The 19559-nt window shown below is 39.9% G+C and overlaps 1 protein-coding gene across 2 annotated transcripts in view; it reads right to left on the bottom strand.

Annotated features, from left to right (window-relative positions):
- The window catches only part of Sesn (Sestrin), a 218060-nt gene that overhangs the window by 129155 nt on the left and 69346 nt on the right, over positions 1–19559 (bottom strand). For both annotated transcript variants that reach the window (XM_076772804.1, XM_076772805.1), the window contains exon 6: positions 13606–13635. In XM_076772804.1, the coding sequence (XP_076628919.1) occupies positions 13606–13635 (30 nt within the window). The remainder of the gene's footprint in view (positions 1–13605; positions 13636–19559) is intronic.

Here is a 19559-nt window from a genome sequence, read left to right as displayed (position 1 = left end):
AATCGTATTTAAACACGTGTAAAACTGTTGGGGCTACGAGGGCGAGACGGAGCTAGAGTCACGTACGAGATCAAAGGCTCTAGCGGAGACCTTTGTCTCCTGCTAACCCTCGAGGCATACATGCTTATCAGCTCGTTAGGTCGAAAAAGGGATGGGAAGTCACTTATTATTGAAGTCGCATTAGCCGGGGGAAATTTTAGTCATCGGAGAATTCCGTCGCCCTTGTGAAATAGGGTCTAATCTCGCCGCGTTATACTAAAATTCATAGCTAATCGATGCTTTTTCCTCGTATCGTACCCCCTGTGCAAAATGCATAAATCTTATGCAAGTCGTACACTATTTTTATCCAGTTTCAACTTATCGAATTCATTCATCATACGTTCCTAAAACATTACTCGGAAACGGTCCTCAAGGTTTCCGTTTAGGGTCCCGAAATGGATGCCCTTTAGAAAGTTTAAAAACTCCAACGTTACTTCGTAGATAATTTGGCGCTAAATTTTAAACGCGTTTTCTTAAAATCTCAGTCAATTTTCATCGAATTTACTTAGAATTTTGTATGCTGGTTCCTCTTCAGTTGCACGTATATACGGAATTTTCGATCGAATGATTAGTTTAAGAAAATTGCATGATCCCTTATTTCACAACTTGCAGTGAAAAATTACATTTGAAAATGTCCAAAGACGTCAAGCTTGTAATTTCTCTCTACAAAACATAGTGGTAAGTTCAAGATATTGAATCGAAAGATTTATTTCTGCTATAGAAACTATATATTTAAAATTCCTATGTACAAGTCCAGAGATCTACAAGTATCTATCTACGGTTCTCCTACGGTCCGCGGACTGCGGGTTAAGAACCACTGGTTTAAATTATTGCTTGGTAGATAATCGCAATTTTTATTTGTTCATTGTCACGACAACGGAAGGATAACTTCCCAACGCTTTGCAAATTATTTTAAACCCAGGATATTTTCGCTTCGCGTGAAATACGCTCGATCTTCCCTCGCTCGTCGGTTATTCGCGTTCACCGTTCGATTTCCAATCGCGACTCTTCGTTACATTTTACGATAAACGCCAGCGCGTGGAACGAATAAATAATTCAAAGCTATTCCGGCCTCCTTACGGTCGCGTGAAGATTAAGCGCCGCGACGATACGTATAATTTGGTTGTTCGAAAGGACGCGTGGGTGATCGATCGTAGAAGGTCGCGGGGGGGGTTTCGAAATTGTGCCTCGGTGGTTCGAGCGTTACTTGATCGAGGAATCTACGTCGCATCGATTCCTACGAAGGGCCCCTCTCTCTCGTTCCCTTCCCTTTCTGGCGTGTTCCTTCTTCCTCGAGGTCTCGTTTTCTCGGACGACACGTGCTTCTGTTTGCAAAGAGTGGCGCCAAACCATACGTATACCAGCAGGACCGCGTGTCCTCCATCGATGTATTCGGCAGATCACGCAACCGGGCGTGCACGTGCTCTCGCATACACGCACGGACGAGGAAGTGAGCCGTTCGCCCGAGGGAACCAACGAAGAGGAACTTTTAATAGCCGGTTTCGAGAGACGTGTCAAGGACACATCGCGAAGACCCTGCTTATCCAACCACGATCGTGATATACGAAGCCACGATAATGGATTAAGGGGGGGGGAAACCGTGGTGACGGCTGAAAATAAAGGCAATTTTCAAGAATTTTTTGCCCGTAACTATGAAACTTTTTCTGATGTTCAATGTTTTCGAAAGCACATTTCTCGAATTAGTTCTTGTAAAAACTTCGAATGAAAATATTAATTATTATAGCCATAAAAGGAACCAGCGTGAGAGGCCTCTAAAAATTTGTTAGAAATGGCCGGTAAAATACTACAGAATTCTTTTAACGAATATTTTTATCTCGATAGCGTTAAAATTGAACGTATATCCACGATCCTTTCCTGTCCAATATAAATTCTATCAAAGATGCAGACCTAGTAAAAAATAATGTTAATCTTAGAACCAAAACTGAGAAAGTCTGAGGATCCTGATGTTGCTTCTAAGCTGTTAGGTTCTATCTGAGCAGGTCAATATTTCCGACAATTCGAGGAACACTTTATAGAAAGGGTCCACGAACTTTTGGGGTTCGTGGAAAAAGAAGGTTAAGAAACGCTGATTCAGACGACTAAAATCGGTTCGAAACAGTCGGTAACTGGTCCACAATTTTACGCCTCCAATATTTCTGGGTTCTCTTCTAATAAAGGAAGTTATGGGAGGGGCTGGTGAGTCCATCGAGTTATGTGCTTCGTACGAGTGGACCACGGCCATAAACCCTAACCTAAGCTAAGCAACACAGGGGTGTTCGTAAAATAAGGTGCACGATAAGAATCTAGCCTCTCTAACAATCAAATCCACGGTATCGTAAATACTTAAACGCTATAGTCCTGGAAGTCCTTCTCTCAACGGGTAAACAAGCCCCTAAAGTCTCGGTTTATGGTGGCCTGCACGGATTTAGCGAAATCGCGCATCCAACTAACAAGACAGGTTGCTTCCGAAGTGTGTTTACGAAAAGGAAGAACATTCGGATCGAATCTAGCGCAGGCATTAATCCATCGCGTTCCAGAACAACAGAGCCACCATTAAGGCTATTGATAGTCCCGTAAAACCACATCAGCAATATGTCTGTCATCTCTCAAACTCCGCGAGCCATGCTGATCTTACTCGACGATATAAATAGACAGGGTCGAGAAGTGTGTCGAGTAAAGGAAGAAGCGAACCGTGCGATCCATTCTTCGTGGATTCGATCGAATAAAAATTTCCTCGGAAACGGGGACTCGAGAATGTCGAAATTAGAAACGGGGTATCACGAGTTTCCTTTGCTCATGATTGGTGAGTCGCGAGAATGTTAAAAAAAAATAAAGGAAACGTTGCAACGTGTAGAGGAGGCTGGGGTCAACAGTAACACCTTAAATAATTTAAAATCTATCGTACCGATTATCAAATAATTGAAATACATATGCCTATGTTCTAACAATGCAGTTACTCAATAAAAAAATGGAAATATTTTTTTATTGAGTAACTGTTTTATCGATTTTGGATAAAATGATAAATGATATTCCTTATATATAGTTTATCTAGAATAAAAAATCGAATGACATTTTCGAACAGTCGTACGAACTAACATCCTTCGTAATGATAATTATTTAAACTATGTTTATCGCACAATTAAATTAGAAGTTTATTGCAAGAATCATATTTCTGTGTTCGGATCATCTTCGATAATTTTGCATTTTTGAAGGAGGATTTTAGTTCGTACAACGCAGAGTACTATTACGAACAAAATGTCGATTTTTTATTCCAGACCAAATGAACAAAAATGCTAGACTGCACATGAGGAGGAACATTTATTATTTCATCCAACGTCTATAAAACGTAACGAGAGAAAAATATATTTGTATGTGAAAAAGGACGAAAAGTTTCATCGAACGTTTCACCATTTTATGAGCCTCCCGCCTTAATAAATTCGCTGTTGCGTTGCAACGTGTACGTTAACGTTAAAAATAAAGGGGACCTCGGTTTAGAGGATCGCGAGGAACGATCGGTGTACGCGAGCAAAACGACCAACGATAACGGGAACAGTCTTTATCGCCTGCAACCGCAATGACCCGGTAATTTCAATCTGAATCCAACCACAACTAATTACCACGCACTTCTGCCACGTGCATACAGACTCCTGGAACGTTCATGGACCCGGCTCGCCTTTATTAGCATCCCCGGGTGCACCGGCTGCAGAGTGCACTCGTCACGGTATATCGACGCGAGCAATCTGGACGTTAGGCGATCGAATATCGTTCCAGATGTGCACCGCCGTGTCATAATCGGGCTCGAGAAATTTCTTGAACCGCGGTTTACGGGCCGCGTCGCCCTTTTCTTTTCACCCGTGGCTCGTTCAACGCCCGTGTCTCGCTTTTTCCTTTTCCTTTTCCCCGCCGCACCCGATCTCTCTTTATTAAAACCGACGCCCCGCGCACAATAGCGACGATTGTTCGTCCCGCGTCTGGAAAGATGCAACAACGATAAAAAAAAAAAAAAAGAAGAAAAAAAGCGACGCAGAAGTGGTTCATTGGGCACAACCGTCTCGTATTGTGACGCGTTACGCTCGTTGTTTGTTTAATTACATTTATTCCGCACGGACCCGCATGTCGTTTCCCGTTTTACCGCTACCACCGCTCAGACCGAGGTCAGTTTTCCGTGCGTCGACGCGAGCAATCGTCTATATTTATCTGCAAAGTGTACTTCGTAACGCGGTAAACAAACGTACGGCTAACTGCTAGAACGGGATTAATCGACGTTTTAATAACCTACGATCGAAGGCACGTTTCAAAAAAATTTCATGGACTACGTAATACAGTCGAACCTGGATTACTCGAATCGACAAGGGAAGAGCTGAAATCTTCGAGCTATAGAATTTTGGAAGAGAGGTTCAATGTACGAAAATTCGACTTACAGAGGCTTTGCACGATAGTTAATAACTTTCAAATTGTAATGACTTAAAAAAAAAGAAAAATTAAATTTTTAAAGGCGAATTATTTATTTTATACATACAGAATACTATCATAAGCAAATTCTATCACAGACAAAAGACTGCTATTACTGATTATTACTAAACAAAATCCGTAATTTTACTTTGTGTTAAAGATTTAGGGTTCATTTATTTCCAGTTAGCCATGATAAAAGTTCGATTTATACAGGTTCAAATAATGCACGTAACGTATGTGGCAGATGATTCGAGTTAAAGTTTTGTTGAATGAACAAAGTTTTCGTCTTATAGAGGTTCGACTGTATTTTTGTGTTCCATGGAAGACTTCTATTTGTAAATAATCGGATCGTACAATATCAAGGTATTTGCATATAGGACTCTGATAAAAACGATAATTATTCGAATGAAAACTAGGCAAACTTATTTATCGAACAGACTCAATGATTTCCATATGTTTTATAATTTTTTTAGTATCTTCAACCTTAGTTTTTATTGTACTTTCCCTGATAGACTGTCTCTACTCGATAGTTCAGTATTGTTGCATGGAATTTCTCCTATTTTTATTTAAAATTGAGCGCCGCTCGAATTTTGAAAAGTCGAATATTTCCTTCGCGGAGTTTACCGTTCGAAGAAACAACGTTCGCCGCGAACGAGGGACGTTAATTGTTATGCGTGGTTCTAAAAGTAGCCGCGGTCTTACGGCATAGATCACCCATCGCGACCGATGCGCGCATTATCGATTATTATTCACGATACTGCCGTAAATAGTAGACGGTGAGAAGGTATTTTTAATCATTTAATTCAGTCGCGGTGATGCGACACGTCTAGCTAATCGACAGGGATCGTGATCTATCGCTGCAATAGCTGAATATTTTCTTGCGATTTTTCAGAAAACATTCGACCGTTATTTGACGTTTTCATTAATCGAGAAATTGTGAAAAATGAGAAAATAAATAATACAATTCGTAGATTTTCATTTTGTTTTTATTGACTATCGAATGAGCTTGCCAGATCCCAATATATTTTTAAAATTAATTGAACCTGGAAAGGTAACAACCTTTCACCTACTTACACCGCAGATTGTCGTTTAACTATCCTATTCTACGAAACTTCCCATCGTGTACAATTAAAAACAATCCAAATAATACTAAAATAGACCAACTTCAATCACAAAATAAGACAAATGTCGATAGAATGTTGACAAACTCTACACTAGTTTGTACTTTAAAACCTGTATTCTATTAACCTCTACAATATTATGCTTGCGATTCAAGTGTCCTAGTTATGATGTTATGAAAGTATCAAACGCAAACTAGTAGTTAAAATATCACGTTTCATGCGTCGTACGAGTAACAAAATGAGCGATTCTGGAATTCCTTAAAAAAAAGGGAAAGTATTTCCCAAGTTCGATTATGAAATATTTATAATTTGGAAAGTCCCTGCACTACCGGAAGTTAATTTAAAAGGAAAATCGCGTAAAAATCTTCGTTGGTTTACGAGGAAACGAGAAACCAACTTGTCGGACCTAATATCGATCATTCTCCGCGATTCAGATCCAACAGAAGCATTTTCATCGAATAAAAGACGAAGAGGTCGCAGAGATTCGCGATGGTTCTATTACGCAAATGATTTTCCATTTATTAATAGCAGCCGCGATTTGGCAACCACTGTTGCTTACCAAGAGTGGCCATGTACGGGGTGGCTCGTGTGTGCGTGTTACACGCGCGCGACTCGACGTTACGGGGCTGTTTGCGACGATCGGTAGATCGTAAATGTAATTGATGATTCGCGCGCGATCGCACGACTCCCGCTCGACGCCGTGTTTACTATGAATTTGCACACAATAAGCGAAAGCGAGGAGCAATGGAGCCACCGTATATGCACTTTCCTGGGACTTCGATTCATTTTTCCAACGGTTTCAATAATTATTCGCTCGCTCGTGTCTTACGATTTCTAACAAATATCATTCATGAGACTTTAGATCACCTCAAATCTGTCTCAATGGGCTTAGAAATCTTAAAACTATCAGTGAGTTTTGAATACTTGACGAATACTTGATATCTTGCTTTCGTTTAACCTTCTGTAGTACAAATTATCTTTGTGATATCGAAGTGATTTCTTCGCACAAGTCACAGAATATAAGATCCCATAAAAACAACACAGGAGCCATTCACTGAAGTTAAACAGCATCTCGTGTATTTCCAAATCCATCAAGTCCACCTTTCGAATTTTTGTAAATTTTAACATCAGAGTTCTAAGTTTTTATATTCGCAATAAATTGTCATTTGTTGTTTCATGGAGATAATCTCGCACGACAGAACGAAGGAATTATTTATAACGATCTCTAACAAAGTAATCATATTCATGGGACTTTGGATCGCCTCGATAGTCTCTGTCTAAAACCTGTCGACAGTCTCGATCGTCTCTCAGAAATTTAAACAATCTTAAAACCATCAGTGAGTTATGGAGCCATCGACTGTTCGAATTTTTTCCAAGTTTCGAGTCTCAAGTTTTTACATTCGCAATAAATTTCCATTAGTTGTTTCATGGAGCTGATCTCGCACAAAGGAGTTATTTTGGGAGCGTTCTTCCCGTTCGAAACCCAAAGAGTAACGCTGATTATATCGGTCATAGTTGAAGGATCGTTCTTGACAGGAGGAAAGGAGCGAGATGAGCGCGCGCTGACCTCGACCGGGCTTCTTCAGGGTGTCATTAACCGAAATGACCCTGCTCGAGCGTGGCTATCGCGCACTTTCACCGAAACCTCCGCTTTTACTCTCGGACCTTGGCATAAGAGCGCGCGCGCGAGCCGTGCCACGACCTCGATGCTCTCGTGCAGGCTCCGTCGCTTGAATATGCATGCAAATTCCATCCTGTTTAAAACCGAGTATCTGGCAACCGGTCGACCGATCGCTGCGGGTGACACAGATATTTTCTTAACCTCTAAAGGCACCTACGGGGCCGGTTCTGCGTGCAGCCGGTTATGCATAACAGAGCTTGTATGCAAACGCGGCCTGTGCCACGGGACAGACTCGCTCCGATCTCAGCCGGGAACGAGTCGTTACGCAAGAACGCGTTTCGAGCCGAACGAGTTCCTCAGCTTCGATGTCCAATTGTCGTTTTTCGGTTCACTCTATTTTTTTCCTTTTTACTTCTATTATCTTTAAGCATCAGGGTTCACTGAAGATCCGGGGCTCAAAGTTTCGATAAAAGGATGCAGGGAGTCTTAAAAGGATTCCAATTTAACACAATCGTCGTTTGTCAACAATGCGACTAGAGTGTCGACTGGGATAGCTAAGGTAGCTTATGAAATATTTTTTAGGACCGAGGAATTGATGGAAATGAACTTAACCCTTAAGTGGATTCTCAATCTCAACTGAATTATTTTTCTTAATGTTGATTTTTACCAAATTGGTAAATGGAACTCATCTTTAAAAAATAATGAACTAATGGAGGATTGGATACATTTTCAAATAATTACATTGGCGTGTATTAAGCAATCATTAGTTTAAACTTGCAGAGGACCGCATAATAATCCATGTGAGGGTTAAAATAAATTTATTGTACCTCGAATGTACATTTTTCTAGAACGATTTGAAATTTTTTTATTTGGTCGAAACATTTCACAATTTTTTTCTCAAAAGTAGGTAGGATTTTTGGGGTAGGTCTATTCACAAAAAATGATTGCAATTGATCCTTGCAACCGAAAATAATTTTTCCAGAACGATTTGAAATTTTTTAATTTTGTCGAAAAATTTCACACCTCGAATTTTTTTCACGAAACTGAGTAGGATTTCGAGGGTATGTGTATTCACCAAAAATGGTTGTATTTGACCCCAGAACCTAGAAATAATTTTTTTAGAACGATTTGAAATTTTTTTTTTTCGTCGAAAAATTTCGGCACCCTGTCGATTTTTCTTAAAAATTCATTTTTCATTTTTAATAATTTTGTTTGACGCCCTACAGAAAAGTTGTCCAATACTTTTTTGTAGGTACCCATGATCTCTACTTCAGAAAAAAGTTTCATTAAAATATATTCACAATTGTAGGAGTTATGGCTGTTTGAAAATTGGACCATTTTTATGGGGTTTTTCTCATTTTGCGGGCTCAAGGACTAACTTTTCGAATATTTTTGCAATTTGTACATATTCTCCATCAAAATACGCGTAGTTTGCTTTTTTAAACATTAAAATCGTCCAATTCGTTTAGAAGTTATGACGTTTTAAAGATTCGAATGAAAATTCGGGCAGACATTTCTGGCCTCAAATCAGATTTTTGGTAAGGAATTTTTTTCTCGAAAATGCGTAGGATTTCGGGGGTATGTGTAATGACCGAAAATGCTTGCGATTGACCTCTGCAACTGAAAATAATTTTTCCAGAATGATTTGAAACTTTTCAATTTTCAGGGTAACAGACAGTTATGGTCAGACATTATATTTTCAGTAATTAATTTTTTTCTCGAAAATGGTTAAGATTTCGAGGGTATGTCTATTCACCAAAAATGATTGTAATTGACCCTCCCAACCAAAAATAATTTTTTCAGAATGTTTTGAAATTTTTTAATTCAATGTTTTAATAACTTTTTAATAAAGCCTCAGTCGAAAAATTGATATTTTTGATTTCCGTCTTATTTTGGTCTCTAAAATCTCCCATTAAAATTTTTCCCAGGTGTAGCCGAACGATAACGAGTCAGACTCGGTTAATATTCAAAAATATAATATAAAGTATTATACGAATTATTGTATTCGAGGGTTGAGACAACCCTCTACAAAGCTTCAATTTCATTAATTCTATCAATAAAAATATGAATTTGCACAAATATCCAGTCTAATAATCACCAATGCAACAGGGTTCACGTAATTCAATCAGCTTCAACCTCAACTACTATCGTGTATCGACAATAACTATTTCTTTCATTCAAAAAACTGTTCCAATTATATTTTCATGAAAATATGTAATACATAAAATAATAAAAAGTAGAACGATTTAATCGAGTGTTCCATAGAAGAAGAATGCGACAATTGGAAAGCAAAACAAATACTCGAGAACCACCAAGTATTTTAACCCCTTTACTTTGAGCTTAATTCTTCCCCTACGCTGCAAACGAATCGTTCGTAATTTCGCTCGACGATTCGTGTTCCCGTGAACGTTTACCTAGGCCCGCGCAACATCGCGCGTAATCGTCGCCGGTGTGTTACGCAATCCTGCTCGCGAAATAATATCCTTCAATTCCGCGACGACACGTTGCTCGTTATCTACTTGACTCGGTCGTCGAACTCTCCCGTGCGTCTCTTTCGATCGCGTTTCGCAGTTTCTGCACGATCTTTCGCGAAATCACCCCTCGAAGCTCGTAAAAATTCCCCTTGCATATCGTTAGCTTAGAAAATATTCTAATACCGAAAGTGTAAACATCATTCGGTCGTCAGTCGTTTTTATCAGGGATTGCACTATGAAAGTATAAACATTACTTTGTCGTCAGTCGTTTTTACCATTACATTATTTTTAATCACTTAATTGCGCATGAAAGAGGCTAGAAACGCGTAACACGATTCCTAGAATACCTAAGAATTAGACGCAAATTATTGGCTTTGTAACGTTGGAATAATTCTAGTCTATTAAAAATATTTTTCTGGGAGTTAATGAGTCAATTTTGATCGCGAAATGAATGAGATCGAATCTCTCGTGTCGACGTCATGGAAGCTTAATGAATTTTTTCCGAGGATCGTGGCACTTCCGAAACATAATTAAATACGTTTTAGAATCGAGACAGTTATCGAATACGTTCCTGGAATCGTTCGTTCTGCGACGTGACCGCGATCTCGTCGTTTCCTTGAAATTAGCTCCATTCAAACTCGATGATTTTGTTTTCTACGTAATTGAGTAACAACGGTTCTCGGAAATCTCACCCGGGAGGATAAATAGTCGATAACGTATGCACGTACGCCGTTCGCGAGCGTTGTTTCATTAGGATAATGCGTTCGATCGGTGAATTCGTTTTGAACGGCCAAAAAAGAATGGAAAACGATCGAGAAAAGTAGATTGCCACTTATGGGATCGCGATCGATCTGGCAGACAATGTCGTGATACGAAAATCTGTGATGCAACGACTACGGTTCGCTATAAATGCCCATACTATCGATACAGATATCGCTAAATACCGAGAAGACATAGTCTTCGAGCAAACTATCGACGATACTGAAAAATGTTTCAAAGATTAAATAATTTCAGATAACTACAATTCGCTGCAATTGATTTTAAAAAGCGAAACAAAGTATTTAGTATTTTTTTTTTAAATAGTTTTATTTGTTTGTTTTCGACAACTACCATAATGTTTATACTTTCAAAGTTCGGTTCAACTCGGGTGAACGAAAAAATGTAATATGCATGCTCGCGATTATACTTGGTATAAAGCGTTAAGCGGTTAAAAAACAAGGCGGAAGTACGCGGAAAAATAAAGTTACCTAATAACGAATGTTACTACTAAATTGAAGCCTTCGCCGGATAGTCATAAATATTTAATGTTTGTTACGGACTAGAAACCGATTTAATTAAATACTATCATAGATTGAATATACACTTTGCCTCAATTGCGACACTCTAACGTTTCACAAACTAAACACGTACGATTCAACTTAACCCGTTAAACGTCGAACAATTATATTTTTCGAATCAATGTTTATCTTCTATTTGTTAACCCCGCAACTTTTCGCGTACAGGAGGGTTAACAATCGTTGTAATTAGTACACGCGAGATTTTATAATCGTCACGTTTTGGAGATTATTATCCCAGCGTGCGATCGTTCGAACAATAAACCGTGTTTTTTTTCTCACGAGTCACCGGCCAACCGAAGGAGCAAGCGTAATTTCACGATCGATTATCTTAATGATCTGTTTCCGCGTGGCTCCACCTACGAGCCCGATCCACCGTGCTCGTCGACCGTTTCTTGAATAATCGGCCAATTATCGCGAGGCACCGTGGAAATCGCGCGTTACGCAACTTCGTTAAAAATCAACGAACAATAACACGCGGATAGGGTTACCATCGCTGAATCATAAGAGAGAAAAAGTACACGGGATACACTTTAACCCTTGAATGAATTATATTTTAAGTTACGAACGAGACATTATTTACGCAGGATGTCCGGTAACAGCTACGAGTCGTACCACGTGAAACAATAACAATTAAAAGACAGAAGATATTGTTTCGAGGTAATACGATTTTGAATGTTTATCGGGTACACGTGCACCAGCGGGCAGAATTCTTATGCGAATAATAATCTCGAATAACAAATTAAGGATAAGAAATCATTTATCCGTTCGTTCGCTGATATACAAATGAAATATTTAAATTACAAAATGGAAAAATTACCGAAGCAAAAATCGAACGCAAAACATTCGAAAGTGTTCGAAATCGATTCGATGGTCAAATGTATTTGTGGATTAATGAATATGAAAGAAGCTCCTTACCTTGTGCCGCGGATAAACAATCGACAATGGACGAAAATCACGTGTAATCGTCCTGGCAATAAATCGCGAACGCCGCGAATCGTTCCGCTGAAAGGATCGCGCATGCAACGTAAACGTATTCGAAACGAGCGTATAATTCTACCTTGAGTAATTGTTAATTTCGAGATAGCATTAATAAATGCAATTTATTCTGCATTAACATTTGATTATAACGAATTAGTAAGCGAACACCTGCGATCGCTAAAGTTGATGAACGAGCTAAAAGCGGAGCAGGTGTTGATGCAGTTATAACTGCGTTTAATCGCGAAAAGAAAGAAGTTCCAACGCATTTGTTCAAAGCTGGCGCAATAAATAATGTTTTTAAATTATTATCGAGTTCCATCTGCGCGTAAAATGTTTCGTATCGAATTACGAGATACTAAACCCCATTAAGTACAATTGTTCTGTATAGAGTACATCCCGAGAAACATCTTTACTACTAGAATTTATTGCAATATCGCGCGATTTTTTAAGTACAGGTAACCCTCCTATAACACGGTAGATGGGTTTCTAGAAAATGCCGTGTTGTGTGAAACCGTGTTACACGAGACCCAAAGCCAGCACAAAAAGGGCACGTTCTGAAAATTTATTGAAAACAATTTTTTTTAATGCTACATAACTTAATTTTTATGAAAAATATAAATGTACGTATAACACAAAACAAAAGATGTTATTTTAATTTATCACAACCTTAATTTAATAAATTACAATTTGTTTGTATGTTTTCATGTAAAGCTACTGTAGTTCGTGTCATTATTTTACGGTAATTTAGTTTTTAAATATGTTAAGCAAAAATCATATTATCCAGTGTTGTACAAAGATTCTCGCAATTTTCTTATCGTGTTATAGCGAAACCGTGTTATAGGAGGGCTACCTGTACCACGTGTTAACACATGAATCAACTGCACCGTGATATTTTTTTTAAAACATATTTAATATCGACCGCAAATTCGGAACGTTCCACGCGAATGAAGTTACGCTCGTATAGTTATTTGATCGAACAAGCTTGTATCAACGTTATCATTAAGATTTACTCCCGTATTGTTCTAAATCCCTCGTAAGCCGTAAGGAGCTTGATTCTAACGCGCGGAATGTAATCCAAGTGGCAAATTCGGAGACGCGCGCGAGCAACTTTCGGGGCACGGTGCAGCTTTCGAAACTGTTTGCTCGCATTAACAACGTTCGTCTACCCCGTTCGCCTCCGCCTCCAAATGTTATTAGTTTCGCGTACATATTTTTCCCCGGGATTACATAACCTCCCTCCTTACGAGAGATTAATCCGGCCCACGCCTCATTCGCGATTCCGAGCACGTCCTCTTCAGTCTCTGCTCGCAATTTCTAAGCCGACGTGAAATCTCGTGTACGCGTGTTTAACGGTCCGCGACGCTGTATCCAGGTTCGAAACGATACCGTTCCGTCGCGTTCGCGAACGAAAACGGTTCGAATCGCAAGGATATCGACTCTCGATAATATCGCCGATCGAGATACTTCGATTCGTAAAAATTGACGATCGGAAAAGAAATATTGTTCTTAGATTTCACTTACCCATAATGATACCTTGAGAGCTATTTGTATAGATGAATTGGGGAATTCGTGGTACCACTCACCTTTTCATCGAGATTGTTCAAATCCGGCAACTGAAACAAAATACATTTGATATGCATTAACCTATGACGACCTTGCTTGCGGTGCTTGGTAATGGCGACCGTGAAAAGGGTTATCTTTCGACGATTCGTATTTCGTAATTTTCGATAAGGTTACGGTCGCTGGAAAGACAGATGAGCGTACGCAGTTACCTCGCAAGCTAATAAAAGCATTGTGCGTTAGTATGTCGCTTGGCATTGTTGAATTATTGAAAAGATTTGACAAAAACCGGAGCACAACAACGACAAAACGTGTCCCTGACAAACTTGGATAGGCGATTAACTATTGGCGCGAATTGATACATGGTACGAGGACGCGCCACCTGCGTACGAGGCCGAAAGCGAGGCGACACACGCGACTCGAGAGGTAAATCAGAACCTACGTTATCCACGGCTGAGCACGGACGGTCACAGATGCCGCCCACGGTACATGAATTTTTACTTCCCTGCAAATTGAAGAAATTGAAGCCAATTTACGACAATCAACCACGCTGGCTGAATATATTCTCCCGGAGACTGTAGATAGCGTGCTGGTATTAATTTAAACGCTCGATGCGTCAACCCATCTTCGTCTAATTAACCTTCATTATCGTCGTACGTGCTCCGAAGTGTGCGAAACAATGTAAAAGGGGCGAAGGATAAAAGATAACGAAATTTCCCTTCCGCGTAGATTTGAATAAACCGCGACAAGAAAAAAAAAGAAAACTGTATCACGACCACCCGTTACTTAAAAGTGCTCTATGCAAATTTAATTACACCGAAATTCATTAATTCCGCAGCCCACCCTCTCTCACCCCCCTCAATCCTATTTTTTATTACAAAGGAACATTTTTAATAGCACGACCGCAGAATTTCCAAACAAATTGCCGCAATTTTGCCGGTGCACGGACGACCAGGATGAATCTCCTCGTTTATGGTATCGTCACCGAAAACCGGTGGTCTACTTAAATATCAAGATACCATACATCGCGGAGACATTGATCACGGCTATCGTATTCTTTTACGCGCGTTCAGGTTTCTGGTTCACCTCGATCCAGATTATTCGCAGCCTCCGCGGATCGAACGGGTGATTCACTTCTATATGGAAATAACTGTCGCTAAATAATAATTTAACAACCTTGTCCACGCTGAAACTCGAGAACTTCGCTTCGACGAGGGGGGACGCGTTACGTAAACGGAACGAGATCTTCTCCGATAACTTCGTGAAATATGTTCGGTAGCACGAGTTAAATAAGAAGATTTGCAACAGCCATGCACAAAATCTGACCCGAGTGGTCTCAATTTGTTGATTATCCGGATAATCTGGATATTCGATAGTCGTAATAGTAATAGAGTAATCCAGCATAATAAGGGTTTAATGACTTATTTGAAAATTGCATCTCATACTATTTGGTCTGATTCACAGCGAAACAGTACGTATATCAACTTTTATGTAACTCAGATTGATCTTCGCGTGATGATTTGTCGCGTAACAAGTACACACACAGTGTGATTTGTGCTGCAGTTTACATATTAAATAGCAATTTCAAGAACCATTTGTCACTCGTACGGTTTAATTAAAGAGTCCGCTAAGCTCATAAAGCACCGTGACTCTTTGACCTTGCGACAAAAAGTATTTCAGGTATCGTTTGCGGAAACGTAGATAATCTTGAAATGTCTTCGACTCCTCCGCGCGCCGATCCTCATCCAAGATATGCTAATATCCTAATCCGGCTTCATTAAACTTCGCATGGTCGCTTCCTTCGTATCGTTTGCTTCGCAAATTGAATTATCTAAACCACCGAGGGAATTCTTTTCGTTTGAAAAGCGTAGCCTGTGGCCACGACGAAGGACTGTTTGTCTTTCGATTCGAAGCTGGAGTCATTTCTCCACGTATACGGAGCAAACATTGGGGACTGGAGCAATTTGGGAAAAATTTTTCTAAATTAAAAGAAACTTCGCAACGAAAATATTTTTCATCACATTTGTAACTTGGAAAGCTGCGTTTTTGCATCTTCTTAAGTTTAAATCGATGTTTTCGCGTACGCAGATTAGGATTGATACACCCATTAAGGGGTGAGATGAGTGTAAAGATAATTGACAATTTTTTTACAGCATGAGGATTGAATGAAACTTTTCACCACTTTTCACATATATTTTTTGACATTTCAAGGTACAAATATATTTTTTTCGTTACGTTTTATCGATTTTGAATGAAATAGTAAATGTTATTCCATATGTCGATGGCGTGCAGTCTAACATTTTTGTTGATTCTTGCAATAAATTTCTAATTTAATTATGCAATAAACATAGTTCAAATAATAATTATTATAAAAGATGTTAGTTCACACAACGCGTGATACTATTATGAACAAAACGTCGTTCGATTTTTTATTCTAGATCAAGGGAACAAGATACTAGACTGCACATAAGGAATAACATTTATTATTTCACCCAAGATTGATAAAACGTAACGAAAAAAAAATATTTGTACCTTGAGACGTTAAAGAATGTACGTGAAGATTGGCGAAAAGTTTCAACGAGCCCTTATGCTATAAAAAAATTATCAAATATCGCATCTCGTTTTACCACTTTACATGAGACTCCCTCCGTTAATGATCGCTGTTAATAATTAGCGCGATTTCGATCAGCCGTCCCAAATACGTTCCCTTTGTCGCGCGTAGCACGCGTGGGAACGCGTTTGCTCGATAATGTCTGTCACCCGTAACCGCGATTATCATTCTGATCTCTGAAAACGCCTGTCACTCTGTCGCTATTCCCCCCGGAAACGGTTGTGAAATTCATTCCGGCGTAATCGCGAATAAATCAGGAAAGGGCGAGACCACAGAGCGATGCATATTTATGCGTCCGCGGTAACCGGGAAATTAAATTCGCGCGTTTCAACGGGATTTACGGGACGAAGGCACGGGGAGGGAGGGGACGCGCGCATATTTCGCGGTCAAACGTCAAAATGCAAGGCAGCCAACAGAAATTTATGCCGACAGCTTTTTTCCCGCCCTCCCCACCCTCTGGGACGGCTCGTGTCCGATTCGTGCCCGTCCTTTGTTGTATCGCGAAAATATCGACTGGAATTCCAGCGCGTAGCAACACCGATGGAAATAAAAGGAGGTTTGTTTGCCTTGAAATCGGGACACAAAAGCGGGGCTGTTATCGCTTCGAACGTTCCGTTGTCGTCGTCCTGGCGTTATTTAACTCGACGAAAAACTCCCCCCGAAATTTTGGCAAATCGCTGGATCGATAGGTGGAAAGTTTCCAACGGTATCGATAGCGTTACGTGGGCTCGGTTAGGTAACGCGATTAAACTTTCATTCGGTGCCTCGCTACGATATTACAGGTTGTCCCAGAAAATACTTGTGCATTTCGAACCTTTAATTTATTAAACGACTGCATTAAAATGCGATGTCGAGCACGATGATCTACGGGGACAGGCGCGGTGAAGTCATTTCGTCCGCGCCATATTGCCAACCGCGGATATATCATTATTTTACAACGGTCAAAGATATTTTGACACCGGTTGTTGCACCGTCTTGTGGATAGAAAATATATAATTTCGAACGGAGCGATCATTTCCACGGAAATAAGCACACGGATACATTTGTTTAAACGTCAAAGGATAGGTTTTTCAATTTCAACCGCTGTCTTTTTCACCCCACCAAACGTTTCTTTCGGCGATTATTTTTCACTCAAACGCAATGGTTTTAAAAGAGACTTTTTGGTCGAGAAATCGTCGATATGGATAAACCATATGTATTCTGTATCTTGAGGATGATATAATAATTTCAGACAGTGACGACAAACGCAATAACCACCGTTTCGTAACTCGTCAGAGGTTTTATTAGAAACATAAACAAATAGTACTTTACATCGACTAATCAGGACAAAGGCTAACTTTGCATCTCGTTGCATTCGTCTAATATACAACTCTCGTCATACTCGCACAGTCAATTCATCGCTTTATATTTAGAAACATCTCTCTCTCACTCGGTCTATCGTTCGAAGCAACAAAATTCCGCAGGCGCGCGCACAGGATTATTTATCGATGACGCTTTGCGGCATATACGCTGCATCCGTGTAAATTTATCGATCGCCCGCGAACGTAACAATCTGCGTCATTAATCGAAACGTGTTTCGCGAACGAAGGCAATCTTTTATTGCACACGTGTTCGCCTCTTAAAACGATCAGATTGTCGTATCGTAACGGAGCGTTCTCCCCCCCCCCCCCCCAAACTATTTTTACCACGAAACTACTTTTCGACCGAATATACGTTTACGTTTACGTTTACGCTCTTCCCCGGCTATCTGGATTTAAAAAAAAAAATCTAAATGGCCGAAACGACGCTCGAGCACGTTTTATCTTCGTCGAGGAAATCGAAATATTATATTTAAACGCGATAAAATCGTTTGAAATTCACGTTGCATGAGTAAAGTTAATCGATATACTTGGCATTTCACTATTAACCCTGAAATACTATAGCCCCACACGCGCTCGTGTCGACGTTTTATTTGGAATTTCCATAAACTGTGTGTTGCCCTCTAATCGTCAATAAACTGTAAAGTAGAAAACTATTTGCGTTATACCGTGGTAAAAAGCGCACGATTATTTTCCTCCAACCGTTTAAACTTTACTTTTATTTATTTTCACGACTAAGTTACCTGGTATTAACGAGAATCACGTGTAGGCATAATACCGCAGGGTTAATCGATTCAATCGCAGTTAATTAATCGTAGGTGGAATTTATTTTCCCCTTTTAAAAATCATTATTTCTCTCACCAGGCATGCATTATACACCAATGACGTGCGAGAGACTCCAGCACAATGGGTTTCCTAGCTTTAGAGAGGGAAAACAAAGAATGTTGAATAACATAGAATTAAATTATAATGAGGCAGAGTACAGTACAATGAGCCACGATGCAAAAATATGCGTCAGAGACAACTATTTAATTTTCGAGAGACACGTTTCCTTCGTTTAGAAATAACTGAAACCAATAATTGTAGAGACAACGACGAAAATAATGATTTTTAACAGGGAAATACACATTACCGTTTATCGTTACTTCAACTGATAAATAACTAATAAAAAAACTACGACACAAAGGTGAAGCACGCTACAAATAAGCAAGCTTCGCTTATTTCATGTTAACCTTCTAATTATGACTTTTTCACGGAACACTTGTTCGCGTTGCACGGAAACGCGGAAAAAACGATTGAAATTAACTCCACGAACCTCCAGTCTGGCACAAACGGATTTATACATTTTATACGATCCGCCGTTGGAGTCTCTTTCGGTACTACGAAAGGAAATATTTCTAAAGGTTTGCAAATAAAAACGAATCGAAACGTATGAAACATACGAGCCCTCTCAAAGTTATTTTATTCGACCACCAGCCTCTGTATTCCGGCTGAAATTCGTTCTTTTTCGTGCCGTGTTTCGCGGAATACAGTTTCCGGAAACATTTTTCCCCTCGAAGGGCAGAGATTCGCGTTCGATTAAAATTTGTCCGATATATCCTCCCTTTTTCTTCAAAGGAACCAACGAACCGCTATCGGAAGTCTTCGAGCACAAAACTTGGCCCGATTTCCCGATTCGCTGCGCCTTAACCGTGGATTTCCGCGGCTGGGAAACTTTTCCATTTGCCGACTTCGCGTCAAGAACTTATCAGCTTTTACCCGGCGGCTTTAAACCCCCTCCGACTGTGCTTCGAAAATACTTAATTGATCGAGAGAATCGAACGCGAACGGTTGAACGGGAGTCGCTCGACCGAACGATCATCGCTGGAAACCGTTCGAACAAAGCCACGTATATCGCGGATTACATTTCTCTGGCTGAACAGGGCATAACGGGGCTGCCCTGTTAAACGGAGAATCGATAAAGAAAAAATATATGTGCGCACAGGGTGTTTCAAAATACGCGGCACGC

The sequence above is a fragment of the Colletes latitarsis genome, chromosome 9 (genome assembly GCF_051014445.1).
Source record: "Colletes latitarsis isolate SP2378_abdomen chromosome 9, iyColLati1, whole genome shotgun sequence".
Taxonomy (NCBI): domain Eukaryota; kingdom Metazoa; phylum Arthropoda; class Insecta; order Hymenoptera; family Colletidae; genus Colletes; species Colletes latitarsis.
This window is presented reverse-complemented; position numbering and strand designations above follow the sequence as displayed.